The 13,829-nt window shown below is 32.7% G+C and overlaps 2 protein-coding genes across 2 annotated transcripts; both read right to left on the bottom strand.

Moving 5' to 3' along the window:
* Positions 1-2,388: 2,388 nt before the first annotated feature.
* LOC104244650 (HMG-Y-related protein A-like) lies at positions 2,389-4,250 on the bottom strand. The gene is made up of 2 exons (XM_009800117.2): positions 3,998-4,250; positions 2,389-3,218 (listed from the first exon to the last, which is right to left on the bottom strand). Exons 1-2 carry the CDS (start codon positions 4,046-4,048, stop codon positions 2,778-2,780), a joined length of 492 nt encoding a protein of 163 aa, XP_009798419.1. The 5' UTR covers positions 4,049-4,250; the 3' UTR covers positions 2,389-2,777.
* Positions 4,251-11,511: 7,261 nt separating this feature from the next.
* Positions 11,512-13,273, bottom strand: LOC138869706 (uncharacterized). Its single transcript, XM_070147351.1, has 2 exons — positions 13,258-13,273; positions 11,512-12,209 (listed from the first exon to the last, which is right to left on the bottom strand). The coding sequence occupies exons 1-2, from the start codon at positions 13,271-13,273 to the stop codon at positions 11,512-11,514; spliced, it is 714 nt and encodes a 237-aa protein (XP_070003452.1).
* Positions 13,274-13,829: the final 556 nt, after the last annotated feature.

Here is a 13,829-nt window from a genome sequence, read left to right as displayed (position 1 = left end):
ATTTGGAGAAGGGTCGAATCACAAGGATCTATTGTATGTTGCCTTACCCTGCATTTCTACAGGAGGCTGTTTCTTCTGCATGGCATTCTACAGAGAAATAAAAATGGTCCCAATTGTCCTTTAGATATACTCATGAGCGTTATTGATCTTTTAAGTTTGCCAAAAGAGAGCATATTAAACTCCGCCAATTATTTAACAAACTCTGATTATTCGATTTCAAGGGAAGTGTGAAAAAAAAGAAGAGAGAACTTAGCGAGAACTTGTATGTGGAGCTTCTTTTTTTCTTTAAAAAAAAAAAAGAGCGAGAACACATAATATACTTATATATTATGTGTTGAATCTTCTTAATTTATATATATATATATATATATATATATATATATATATATATATATATATATATATATATAAATTTTGACATCCTTAATAAAAATTCTAGTTCCGCTACTACTTAAAAGGAGACTGATACTGACCAAACATCATGATAGGATCATTAAATCTACACCAGTTTCTGTTAGGAAAAAAAAATTCAAATAAAATGAGTGGTCCTGTAACAAACTAAGGGTAGCCGACTCTATTTCAATAGAACTGATCGATTATATTGAACATTAAACTGGAACTACAAAGCAAACACTAACTAAAGCAGGGAAGATTGCAACAGAACTAAGAAGAAAGGGGATGAGAAAGACTGATACTGAATTGGGGATGGGAAGATACCAGAAATGCCTTTGCACATAATTCACGATCGCCTACGGATAGTGTTACCATATACTATTTAACGAATACAAAGTGCCCTCAGCCTGGATACCAGAGTAACCTTTGTGAAGGCCTGGCCCAATTGCTTCTTCTCGGCCCAATATTAATTTGTGTGACATCCTTGTCAGTATCCATATTGGGCTAGGCTAAATTATTCATAACAGGTCCAACCCCATATCTTAACGTACAAATGTACCCTTAATACAGCCTTTGCTAGTTATGCAATTCTAGCTTAATACAGTACTCCTGGTGCTTCTAGAGGAGTTAGTATTATTTTACCACAGAAGGATGTGGTGCAGCACGTGAAGCTGCTCTTCCCTTGACTAAAGGTCTCGGATCGAGTCCTAGGTATGGAAAAATCCTTAGTAGGAAACGTTTCCCCCCAAGTGGGGCCATACGCGATGCGAATCCGAATATAATTGGATTTTGAGTATCAGCTACCGGGTGAAAAACCAAAAAAAAAAAGTTAGTAGTAGTATTATTTTTGGACCAACTGTTAAAAAATCAAGATTCCAAAACCAAGTGGGACCTCAAGCATCTTGGACAAAGACATTACTAATTCATAGTAGGAAAGTTGGAAGATAAAGAGATAATGTGTTGGACAGAGACTATCTAGTTTTGTAGTACATATGATGTTTTTGGTTCACAAAACATGTCACAAATTCACTTTCCAACTGTCTCCATTTATATATCATCCCCTTATCTCCTTTCTTTCACCTTCACCTCCATCACATGCTCACTTTACCAGTCACCATCAAACACTGCAATTTAATTTTTTCCTCAAAATAAGGTTCACTTGTACATTTTTTCATGACAACATACTATTCCCTCAACCTAATATTAGGTAAACCAACAACAACAACCACACAATATAATTATACAAGTAGGGTTTGGAAAGGGTAATGTATACGCAGATCTTATCCCTATCTGTGGTAGAGCGGCTAATATTAGGTAAACTAAGAATAAGAATGAGTCTAGTTCTACTGCCATGTTATAAAAAGGAAAAACTTATCCGGACAACAGCAGTTCATCCCTTAAGCAATGCAGGACACTTTAACAATTGTAGTAAGACATTTGAATGGCAGAAAATCAGTTGAAGAGAAAATGCACTCCGAATAACATATATACACGAGACTGAAATCCAGTATAATTTTACAAGTGGGGTCTGGGGAGGATAGAGTGTATGCAGACGTTACCCCTACCTTGTCAGGGTAGAGAGACTGTTTCTTGTAGACTCTCGGCTCAAGAAGCATTAAACAAGTTCATCCTCTTCTAACAATCTACATATTGCACAGATACAAGAACTACAAATCACCCACTACCTAAATAAGAAGAATAAAGACAACACAACAAAGTCCAATGAGCTAAGATTCCATTTTGTGCTGGCTGTGGCTTAACCTTCCTATCTACTACATGAATCTTGAAATAGCAAGTACACAATCTTCTAACAGTCTACATTGCATTGCATAGCTACAAGTTATATTGTACGGACTCTCCAAAATATTGTCGCACCTGTATTGGATCCCCAAAAATACACTACTTTTAGAGGATCTGACATGCACAGACAACATTTTCAGTCTTAGCAAATAGGCTACAAGAACAATACACAACTCACTGCAATTAAAACACTAGTTAACCAAGAAAAACTTCAGACTTAAAACAGTCATAAGATAGAGTCATCACCATCAACAAAGCCCACAAATTTTCAGCTTCATTCTAACACCATTCTGTGCTGGCTATAGCTTAACCATCCTATCTGCTATGAATCTTGAAACAACAAGCATTAAACAAGTACACCCTCATCTAAAATTCTACATTGCACAGCTACAGGAACTACACACAACTCATTCCAAATACAACATCAACCAAGAAAAACTTAAGACATAACACAGTAATAAGAGTCATCACCATCAACAAAGTCCACATATTTTCAGCTTCACTCAACACCATTTTGTGATCCGGCCCTTCCTCGGACCCCGCACATAGCGGGAGCTTCCCGCTATAGTGCGCCAGGCTGTACTTTACTCAACACCATTTTGTGCTGATTGTAGCTTAACTTTCCTAGGCCTACCTCTAGGCCTTCCAGTTTTAGAAACAGGATTAGCTAAGTTAATAGGAGCAACTGCTGGTTTTAATTTCTTGGGAGTAGGTGGTGCATTAGGATCTTTCTTTGGTCTACCTCTTGGTTTTGGAGCTGCAATTTCTGTATCTTGTGGCAATGTAGTTTTAGGCTTTGGTGGTCTTCCACGGCCACGTTTAGGAGGTACATTTGGACCAGGCTTAATGTAATTGTTTTTGAGAAAAATAAGTTCACCAGTTTGTTTCATTCTATCCAAATGGTAAGTTAGCAACTTTGAGTGAGTATCATTCAAGATTCCATACTTGGACTCAATGTAATTTGATATTGATGACTTGTTTGAGCCTTCTTTTTGTTGTAGTGCATCAAGTGCTTCATAAATCATCTGATAATAAAAAAAACAAAACCCAAAAATAAGTTCTAATTTTTTAAAATAAATACTACTCCAGATAATTGAAGGTAAGCCTGGGCATAAAAGTTGATGCATGTGAGCAGGAGGTTACGGCCTTTTGTAGAAATGGAAGGTAAGGCTCGGACCTCACGCATAGCTTAAAAAAAAAAAGCAAAAGCATTCTTGATGATCATGTGCTCATGTGGGAGCCATTAAAGCAGTAAAAAGCAAAACTTAAGAGCTAGACTAAAGTGGTACCTACAATTTGAAAAGCAAAAGATTTAAGAAAAAAAAATGTAGAAATTAAGTGAATTATTTACTGCACCAAAGTTACAATTTTGTTTAAAGAAAAAAAATTGCTTCTTACTTTTTTCTTTTCCCAAGTTGTTAAAGATTAAATCTTTCTTCTAAAACCAAGAAAAAAACTAAAGTTTCTCCAACAAATGCATGTTTATTCTAAAACTAAAGAAAGAAAACATGTGAAATAAGATATAAAAAGATCAAAATTTGCTTAAAAACCACAGAAAACAACTGAACTACTCAGACATAACATTACAAAGAGTGTATATATTAAAACACAAAAATGTTTTTTTTCCCTTCAAATTCTCCAAAGTTTAAATCTTTCTGAAATATGTGAAAAAGGGTCAAAATTTTGAGAAAAGATAGAACAGTAGAGGATGATTTGGTAACAAAAAATCAAGAAAATGAAGGTTGAAAATGAAAGAAATTAAGGGGTCAAAGTGGAATTATGGAAAGTTGCTAGTTTAGTTTACCTCAGGGTATTCAAGCTGTGTTTGAGCCTTGTTGACAAATTCAGTAGCCATTGAAACTTGCAGAGAGAGAGAGAGAGAATTTTAAGATGTCCCCGCAAAGAGATGGAGAGAGAGAGAGGAGAGTGTCAGCTTCAAAAGCACAGTAAAATAATAAGTATTGTGAATAGAGAGCTTATCCACAAAAAAATAAAATAAAAATAAAGCAGGAAAAAGAATATTCTTTTCTGAAGGAGAAGAGAGGCTTAAGATTCAGGTATAGGACTAAAAATCCAACGGTTATAAATCTTATTACAAGGTGTCACAAGGATAGATGACTTGGACCTCCTTTGTCTTTGTATCATTGAATCTTGTTGGGTTCTGCTGACTTTTGTCTGTCATAAGAGTTATGGTTTGTACAGTAATATCCCATTTTATAGCTCAATTTTCTTTTATGGGATCCTAAGGTAAATACCTGCTTTGAGAGGGTGTGAAGGTCGAGAATAAGATATAAGGCTAGTAGGTAATTAAGTATATTTTCTTTTTATATTCCTAGTACTTTTTTATACTTATAACTTGTGTTGGCCAAACTTCTTGAAGCCAATAATATTTTTTAATTAAAAAAATATTCCCTCTGTTTTAATTTAGATGTGCTAGTTTGACTCGGTACAGAGTTTAAGAAAAAAAAAAATTAAAACTTCTAGTCTTAAAAGCTTAAGGGGTAAAAATTTTGTGGGACCATGACATTTGTGTGATTACAAAAGCTTCTTATGAAGGGTAAAATGAAGAGTTTAAAATTGAATTATTTCCAAATTTAGAAATATGTCATTTAATTTGGAACAGACTAAAAAATAAAGTACATGATCTAATTTGAAACTGGAGGGAGTACTTTTTTTCAAAAAGAGTCTATTTATTTCTCCGGAGTAGGGGTAAGGTCTGCGTATGGGTACACCTGTGAGTGTTAATTGGATCATGTTACCCGATATCTCTAAGAATTTAAAAGCTAGATCCCATTATCTAGGAGGGTCCTGAAAATTAAAATCAAATCTCATCTTAAGAGCGACAACTTTAAGGCTAAATTATATTTCTCTACGGCAGAACTTACGCTAAATCTTGTTATCTAATGAAGGTCTTAAAGCTAAGTCCCATTATTCAGGAGGGTCCTGAAAATTTCAAACCTCCCTAGGCCCACTTATGGGATTTCATTGTGCTGTTGTTATTGTTGTTATTATTTATTTTTTTTCAAAGTTGAAATGTTTGGCCAAGTTTTTAGAAGAAAAAAGTGTTTTTGAGTAGAAGCAGAAGCAATTTTGGAGAAACAGAACAACGTAGCTTCTCTCCAAAATCACTTTTTTGAAAAGTATTTTTTAGAAAAATACACTTAGAAACAGTTTTTTAAAAAATTGGTCAAACACTAATTGTTGCTCAAAAGTACTTTTCAAGAAAATTAGCCAAACACAAACTGTTTTTCAACAAAAGTACTTTTGAGAAAAAAATACTTCTTAAAATATGTTATTTTTACAGCTTGACCAAACAGGCTATTAAATTTCTAGTACTATCAGTTATTTTTTTTTGCTTCAATTACTTTATTATCTTATTAATGTTAATGATCCTTGTTACTGCTTTATTGGCAGAGAACCAGAGACTTATGAATGTGGATTTTCCCTATTGAGCAACGGTCTAGCATCCTTACGCCTTCTATTAGTCTAGTTCATTATTATTATTATTATAATAATAATAATAATAATAATTATTATTATTCCTTTTAAAAAGGAAACTACTAAGTAGACCCTTCCCAACTGGACTGCGATGGGCCTAAGGTAATAAGTCAGCTCAATTGAAATTAGCCTAGCGATTAAACCGTATTCAACTGGGCTGAATGTTCTTAGATGATTAGATAATGTTAAAATAGCACGGACTAGCCAGTTTTCGGATTGGTCATTCAAAAATAGTCAGTATTTATTAAGTTATTGAAAAATAACCACTATTTTGCTGCAGCAGAGATCGATCCAGCATAATATACTGGAGTTTGGTACACCTGTGTATGAACTTCCAGCATATTATGATGGACCGATATACTTTGTTGTCTCTAATATAATATACTGGAGATTGGAGCATCAGTGCTTCAGTCTCCAGTATATTATGCTGGAGTATTTTTTCGAATTTTGAACAGTGTATTCGTTCAGATTTATTTTTACATGAAAAGTGGCTAAATTTCGATTACTTTTGAAACTGTGACTATTTTTTGAATGACCACTTGTAAATCTGGCTATTTTTGAATTCCTCCATTGGATAATCTTCGATGAGGCTAATATAACCTTGACTACACACATTTCTTTTCTTTTTCTTCTATAAATCTACAAAACAATAGTAATTGACCAAGATTAATAAGAGCTTGTTTCGAAAGCCACCTAGAAATTGGATTTAAGTGTAATTACACGGTTTGGCATGTTTGTTTGGCCAAGTAATTACTTGGTCAACATGAAATTGAGTGTAATTGGAGAGGTGTAATTACACTCTTCAATTCTCAAGGGGGGGTGGGGGGTGAGAATTGGTGGTAATTACATTGTGTAATTACAAGGTTGTTTTTAGTTTCTTGCCTTTTTGTTTTTATTTTAATTTATTTTCTTTATAACTTTTTATTTCTATTATTTTACTTTTTATATTTTATTTTTACTTTTTAATCTCTTTTAAAATATATTTTTCTTTATACATTATTTATCTTTTATTTCTCTACCTTTACCTCTTTGTGATTTCGTATAATTGCTTATATTTTATTTTTTATTTATTTTATTATTCTATTTTTTGAAACTACACCTCATAATATTAGAAATAATGAGTCATTAACAAATTTTTCATATAAGGAATGATGAAATTAAAGTAAAATTTCATTGTTGAATGTGGTTATAAACTTATTGTATTTCTTAATCTTAAATTGTAGCGGAACTTACTATTAATATGTTAGAAATTGACATATGTTAACCTTTTTTTTTTTGGATTTTGAAATTGTGTTATTTCATGGCTCCAATTTACTTGTTTTATCAGTATTGGCTCATATTGCATGTTGTTCATTTTTTAGTTAGAATTAATAGATTAATTTTGTCAAACATTTGAATAATGTTATGATATTATATTATAAATATTAATTTATTTTATCAAACATGAATTCCATGATGTTCTTACAAATGTATGTTTTTAGTTTTTGTAAGTATCTAAACTATATTATTAATTTGGAAAATATATATAAATTATTTTTATAATGTAAGTTATAAATATATGATTACTAATTATTGTATATTCACGAAAATAATTATATCTTAAATACTAAATATAATATTATTTATACTTATACAACTTTATAGGCATATATTTATTATCTTAACTTTTAAATTTTGATACTTACTTCATTTGAAATTTAATTTAACTGTGTAATTACACTTATGCAGCCAAACAGTAAATAACGTAATTACACTATAACAAACAAACAGGTCGTCGTAATTATACAAGTGTGTAATTACTAGGCTGTGTAATTACTATCCTAGTAATTACACCAATTCTTATTATCCAATGGCTTTCCAAACAGACCGTAAGTACAATAGGCAAAGCGATCATCATCAAAATAAATAAAAATTAGAACTTTCATCAAAGATAACCTTTGCATAAAATAAAATGCAAAGATTAATAAGAAAATCCATAAATTTGATGAGGCAAATCAAACATTTAAAAGTGGGAAAATCATCTATAATTTGAAATGAAGCAAATGACTTTAGATCTTATAATTTCATATCTCCGGCGTGTAAAACTGAAATGAAAATCTCTTTTAAAGAAGCCATAAAATTAGAAGCAATAATTACAAACATCGGTTGTGCAAGGGTAAGCCTAGTAAAGCTTTTGCTTTAGGGCCCCAAAATTTTGAGGCCCCAAAAAGTAATAATGGTAGAATAAATAATAATTTTTTACTTAGACAATATTAAAATTTATAGAAAAAAATATAAAATATGTGCAAGAAAGAAAAAATAAAGAATATCTACTTTTTAATATTAGAGGTATTTAGAACTTTAAATTAAACTAATCAAATCTTTATATTAGCAAATAAAATTTTTTACAACAAGATCCAAGATAATATATTATAAACACATGACTAATATCTTATCAAGATGAATTAACCCTTGATAATATAAAATAATATTACTAAATGAATGCATCTGACATTCATCCTTTTCCGGGGATTAAAGAAGAAAGCAAAGAAACAGTCTACTCAATATGCTAGGAATTAAACAAAGAGAGAAAGGTTTGACTAAGCAAAACAATACCACTAAAGACGACGCCATGCAGCCCATCATTTCTTAAATTCGATAGCCCAACCTGCAAAATCTGCAATCCACTTCCCAACCACTCCCAATTGCCTAAGACATAAGATAGCTCTCTGTGTCAAAATACTAAAGCGATCAACACGAACAACAACTTCATTTTTAACATGGCGTATCAAAAATTGCACCATTGAGTAGAAGCATATGTTAAAAACCGCCTAGTTGTCTAATAAATTATATAGAAGCATATGTTAAAAACAGGAATGCTGAATATTTTTTGATAAAAGTAGAAATACGATCAAGACAAATTGAGAAAATTAGATTTCATTATATTTTTGGAAAAACATCAAACACGAAATTGGCAAAGGATATTAATTCTTCACTTAGGACAACTACTCAAGTGTATCGGTTTTTATAAATACTCAATATTGCAAAATATGATTCAAATGATTTTCAACAATTAAGACTCATTAAATAATACAAATAACTCAAGTCAACAAGTGTTTAGCTGATGACAATACAAGTATACTCATTATGAGGATACACAAATAGGCACAACACAACCAATTATGTTCAAACAAAGAACAGGTACATATGAGGGCTTGACAAACTAACACAATTCTCTTGAAACCATTCAGATAACTACACCTTCATCTTAACAAATGAGATTCAACTGATTCTAACAATCCCAATAATCCTTGTGATCTATCACGGAATATTTATGTTCCTATCACATAGGATGCCTCACCCATATCTTTCATTCCAAAATTCTTAGAGAATTTTTTTTAGTCTCACGCAATATGCCTAAATCATTAGCAGCAAGTAGAATATCATCAACATATAGGACTAAAAATATAAACTTGCTCCCACTAATTTTCTGGTATATACACCAATCAACGGTATTTTCTACAAATTCAAAAGATGTTATGGTATCATTAAACTTTATATACCATTATCGTGAGTTGTTTAAGTCTATATATTGACTTCTTCAGTTTACACACCATTTAACCTTTTCCTTTAGTTTCATAACCCTCTGGTTGGTCCATATAAACTTCCTCCTCGAGATCTCCATTAAGAAAGACAGTTTTCACATCCATTTGGTGTAACTCTAAATCATAATGAGCCACTAGAGCCATGATAATTCTTAACGAGTCTTTCTTTGAGACCGGTGAAAATGTCTCTTTATAATCAATGCCTCCTTTCTGAGTATAGCCCATGGCAACAAGTCTGGCTTTGTATCTCTCAATATTGTCATTTGAATCGCTTTGGTCTTAAAGACCCATCTACACCCGATTCTTTTAGAACTTTTTGGCAATTCAACAAGATCCCAGACTCTATTGTATTCCATAGATTCTAACTCTTCCTTCATGGCATCAATCCATTTGTCAGACTCATTACTTTCTATGGCTTGTGAAAATGAAACTGAATCCTTATTAAAACTAATGTCAAAATCTGATTCTTGCAAATAAACCACGTAATCATCCGAAATAGCCGATTTTCTAACTCTTTGAGATTTTCTTAATGGCATTCCTTGTGGTTCATTTGTGTCAGATATTTGTGAGTTAGTTTCTTCATGAAGTGCTTCATCCAAATGTTGCTCGGTGTTGTTAAAGTATTCTTCAACAACTGAAATAATATTTGGTATTTGTGTGGAAGTAGGCACATTTATGGGTAATAGAATATTGACCCTCACCTCTTTAATTTCCACACTTTTCTTTTCAACACTCCCACTAACTTCACCATTCTCAATGAATCTTGCATTACCGGTTTCAACAATTTTCGAACTATGGTTTGGACAGTAAAACATATACCCTTTAGATTTCTCTGGGTAACCAATAAAGTAACCACTTACTGTTCGATAATCTAGTTTCTTTTCTTGTGGATTATAAATTCTAGCTTCTTAAACTAGGTTTCCTTCCTTTCTGGGCAACCCCAAATATGCATGTGTCTTAAACTAGGTTTCCTTCCTGTCCACAGTTCAAAAGGGGTCTTTGGAACTGCCTTACTAGGAACTCTGTTTAACAAATATACATCAGTTTTAAGAGCATACATCCACAATGATTTGGGTAATGAGGAATTACTTATCATGCTCCTAACCATATCCATAAGTATTGGATTATGCCTTTCTGCAACACCATTTTGTTGAGGTGTTCCTGGCATAGTATATTGTGCACATATGCCACGTTCCTTGAGGAACTTTGCAAATGGACCTGAACATTGTCCTGATTCATTATATTTTCCATAATATTCACCACCTCTATCTGACCTAATAATTTTTACCTTTTTATCTAATTGCCTTTCAACCTCATTAACAAATACTTTGAGAGCATCTGTTGCTTGAGATTTTTCTTTTAGCAAATAGATGTATCCATAACGTAAAAAATCATCGATAAAAGTGATAAATAATTTTTCTCCACCAAAATATGGAACATCAAAGGGTCCACAAATATCGGTGTGTATAATTTCAAGAAGCTTGGTGCTTCTTGTGGAAACTTTCTTACTATGCTTGGTTTGCTTTCCCTTAATGCAATCCAAATATATAGTAAGATCGAGAAAATTTGGATTCGGAAGAATCTCATTCTTTACTAATCTCTCTAACCTTTCTTTGGATATATGACCCAAACGTCTATGCCACAAGTAAGTAGAACTTTCATCTAGTGAACTACGTTTAATTCCAACATTATGTTGAATAGTAAGAAATAATTCAGAAAAGACAATATCGAGTTTCAATTTATATAAACCATCACTAAGAAAACCAGAACCATAAAAAATAGCATTCTTATATAAATTGAGACATCCATTTCCAAACTTTAAATCAAATCCAAAAATATCAAGTCTTGAAAGAGAAATCAAATTCCTAGAAACTGAAGGTACATAAAGAGTTTGTAATAGATCAAGGTGACGTCCAGTCTCCATGATCAAACGATAAGTCCCTATGCCTTCAATTGGAGCCTTCATACGATTTCCCATGAACAAGAAATCTTTATTTAAATTTGTAGTTTGGATCGTAGGAAATCCCTGCAACATAGTAGATACATGAGCAGTTGCACCAGAATCAAGCCACCAAGTATTATTAGGAACTTCTACTAAATTAGATTCGAAACATACAAAAGCACTAATTGTACCTTTCTTTTCAAACCAAGCTTTACGTTTCAGACAATCTTTCTGATAGTGTCCTTCCTTGTTACAGAAGCGATACGTATCTGCATTATGTTCCTTGTTAGCATCCTATTGAGCTTTAGCAGGTGCTTTCTTCTTCTTGAACTTGTTGGCCTTCACTTTAAGTCCTTTACCAGCTCTTTGACCCATGAGGTTAATTGAATGACCCCCTTGTTTCTTAAGTCTTGACTCCTCCTGAGTAAGCATACTGGACAATTCACTAACATTCCACTTATCCTTAATAGTGTTATAGTTAATTTGGAAAGGTTCATACTCAGGAGGCAACAAGTTCAGAATAAACTGAACCAAGAAGGAATCATCCACTTTCATCCCCAAGGTCTGAAGTCTTGCTGCAATGTTAGTCATATCGATGATATGATTTTGCATACTACGCGACCCATCAAACATCATGGTCGTGAGTTCAACCATTAGTGTACCAGTGAGAGACTTATCTGTAGAACGAAAGCGTTCTTCCACAAACTTCAGGTATTCCGTAGCACTTTCTGTTTGTGGAATAGTACTCTTAATGTTGTTGGCAATATTCATTCGCATAAACATAAGGCTTAGCCTCTTCGAGCTTTCCCATGCTTTATAGAAAGACTTCTCATCCACACTGCTCGAATCAGTAATAGCAGCGGGCTTATCATTCAGCAGAGCCAAGTCAAGATCCATCACATCTAAGAGGAACTGGACTTGCTCACGCCATTCGGAGAAGTTCAATCCATTGAACATAGTAACAGACGAAGCAAGCGAATGAAAAGGAATAACTGCAAAATAGATAATACATGCTCACAAATCAATATGGATTTAACAAAACAGTTAAAGCATATCGTAGTTCTCCTTTGGGTAAATATTACGACACACTATCATAATTTAAATGCCATTTAGTCTTAATTGGTAATTAAATATTTTTAACGAAATATATATGCCATCTTTGGACAGACAATATATATTTGACTAAAAATATTAATTTACCTCATCATATTCACTATTCATAGAATAATTGATGCACCTTTGGGTAAATCCTTAAGTTCTAGCAACAGTGAAATTAATTTATCCACTAATTTTTAATTATAGGTATTTTATTAATTTCATGGATAAACAATAATTTTATGTATGCATATTTTTCATAAACATACTAGTTTGGCCACTTTGGTGACTAACATATTATATAACATAAGTGCACACATAAAATAAATATAAGAAATTTTTATGCATGTGAATATTTTAAAACATTCTAGTTTGATCACTGTGGTGACTAACAAACTATATAAACATCAATACGTGTGTAAAACAAACATGAATTTAATGTATGTGTAAATTTAAATATCCTATATAGCTTTAGAAACACATACATCAGTTAGTATCTTTTGGTATCAGTTGGTATCTTTCGGTATTGCACAGTGTGGGAAGTAAGGGCAATCATTACATAATATCCAAAATTATGGTCGGAAACTTTGAGATAAAACTTTACTACCTTAGTGATTGAAAATTTCTTAAAGGACTAATTACTTAAGAGAATAGCTTTATCACCTTAACTATTCAATGTAATGGATTAAGTTCCCGTAACTAAGGTATTCCACGATTCCCGTAATTAAGGTATGCACAAACTCAAAGGCAGTCGTTCTCTTTGTCGGTGTACAAAACCAGAACCCATCTTTCTATTCATTCTATTGAGGATTGAGATATACAAAATTATTTTATGAAGATTAACTGTTCAAATATCCATGCTCTGATACCACATGTTAGCATAAATTTAATTTACACCAGGATCTTGAACATGATAATCTTACACAAAATCGTGAAAAAACATACCTGAATCATAAGCCATCATCGTGAAGCGGAAGCATTAATTGAAATTGGTTTCTCGCCCCTTGCCCTAGCTTTCGTTACCGCCGACTTTAGTGATGGAAGAGAGAGTAGAAAATACGGTAACCCTAATAGGTGGGGAGAAGACCAATTTATAGAGGTTCTCACTTAATCTGGTACGTCCATCAAGTAACCGATCGGACGAAAGAGATTTGTTCATTAATTAAATATTAATTATGGGCCTAATTTTATTGGGCCATATATACACATAGTAAATAACTTACAGAACTGTCACAGGGGATCTCCTGTTGTAGCTCTGTTGGTTTACGACGTAACAAAACGCCAAACTTTTGATCACATACCCCGCTGGCTTGAAGAGTTACGTGCACATGCTGATAAAAACATTGTGATTATGCTGATCGGAAACAAAACCAACATATAGCCAAGGGCGGACCTAGTGCATGGATTACGGGTTCCCAGGAATCCAGCAACTCTTGCGTAGACTCTATATTTATATTAATAAATTCATTAAATATTGGTAAATATCTAACTGTGAACCAAGTTATTATTGCATATTA

The sequence above is a fragment of the Nicotiana sylvestris genome, chromosome 5 (genome assembly GCF_000393655.2).
Source record: "Nicotiana sylvestris chromosome 5, ASM39365v2, whole genome shotgun sequence".
NCBI lineage: Eukaryota > Viridiplantae > Streptophyta > Magnoliopsida > Solanales > Solanaceae > Nicotiana > Nicotiana sylvestris.
Note: the sequence above shows the minus strand (reverse complement) of the source record. Positions and strands in the feature narration are given on the sequence as shown.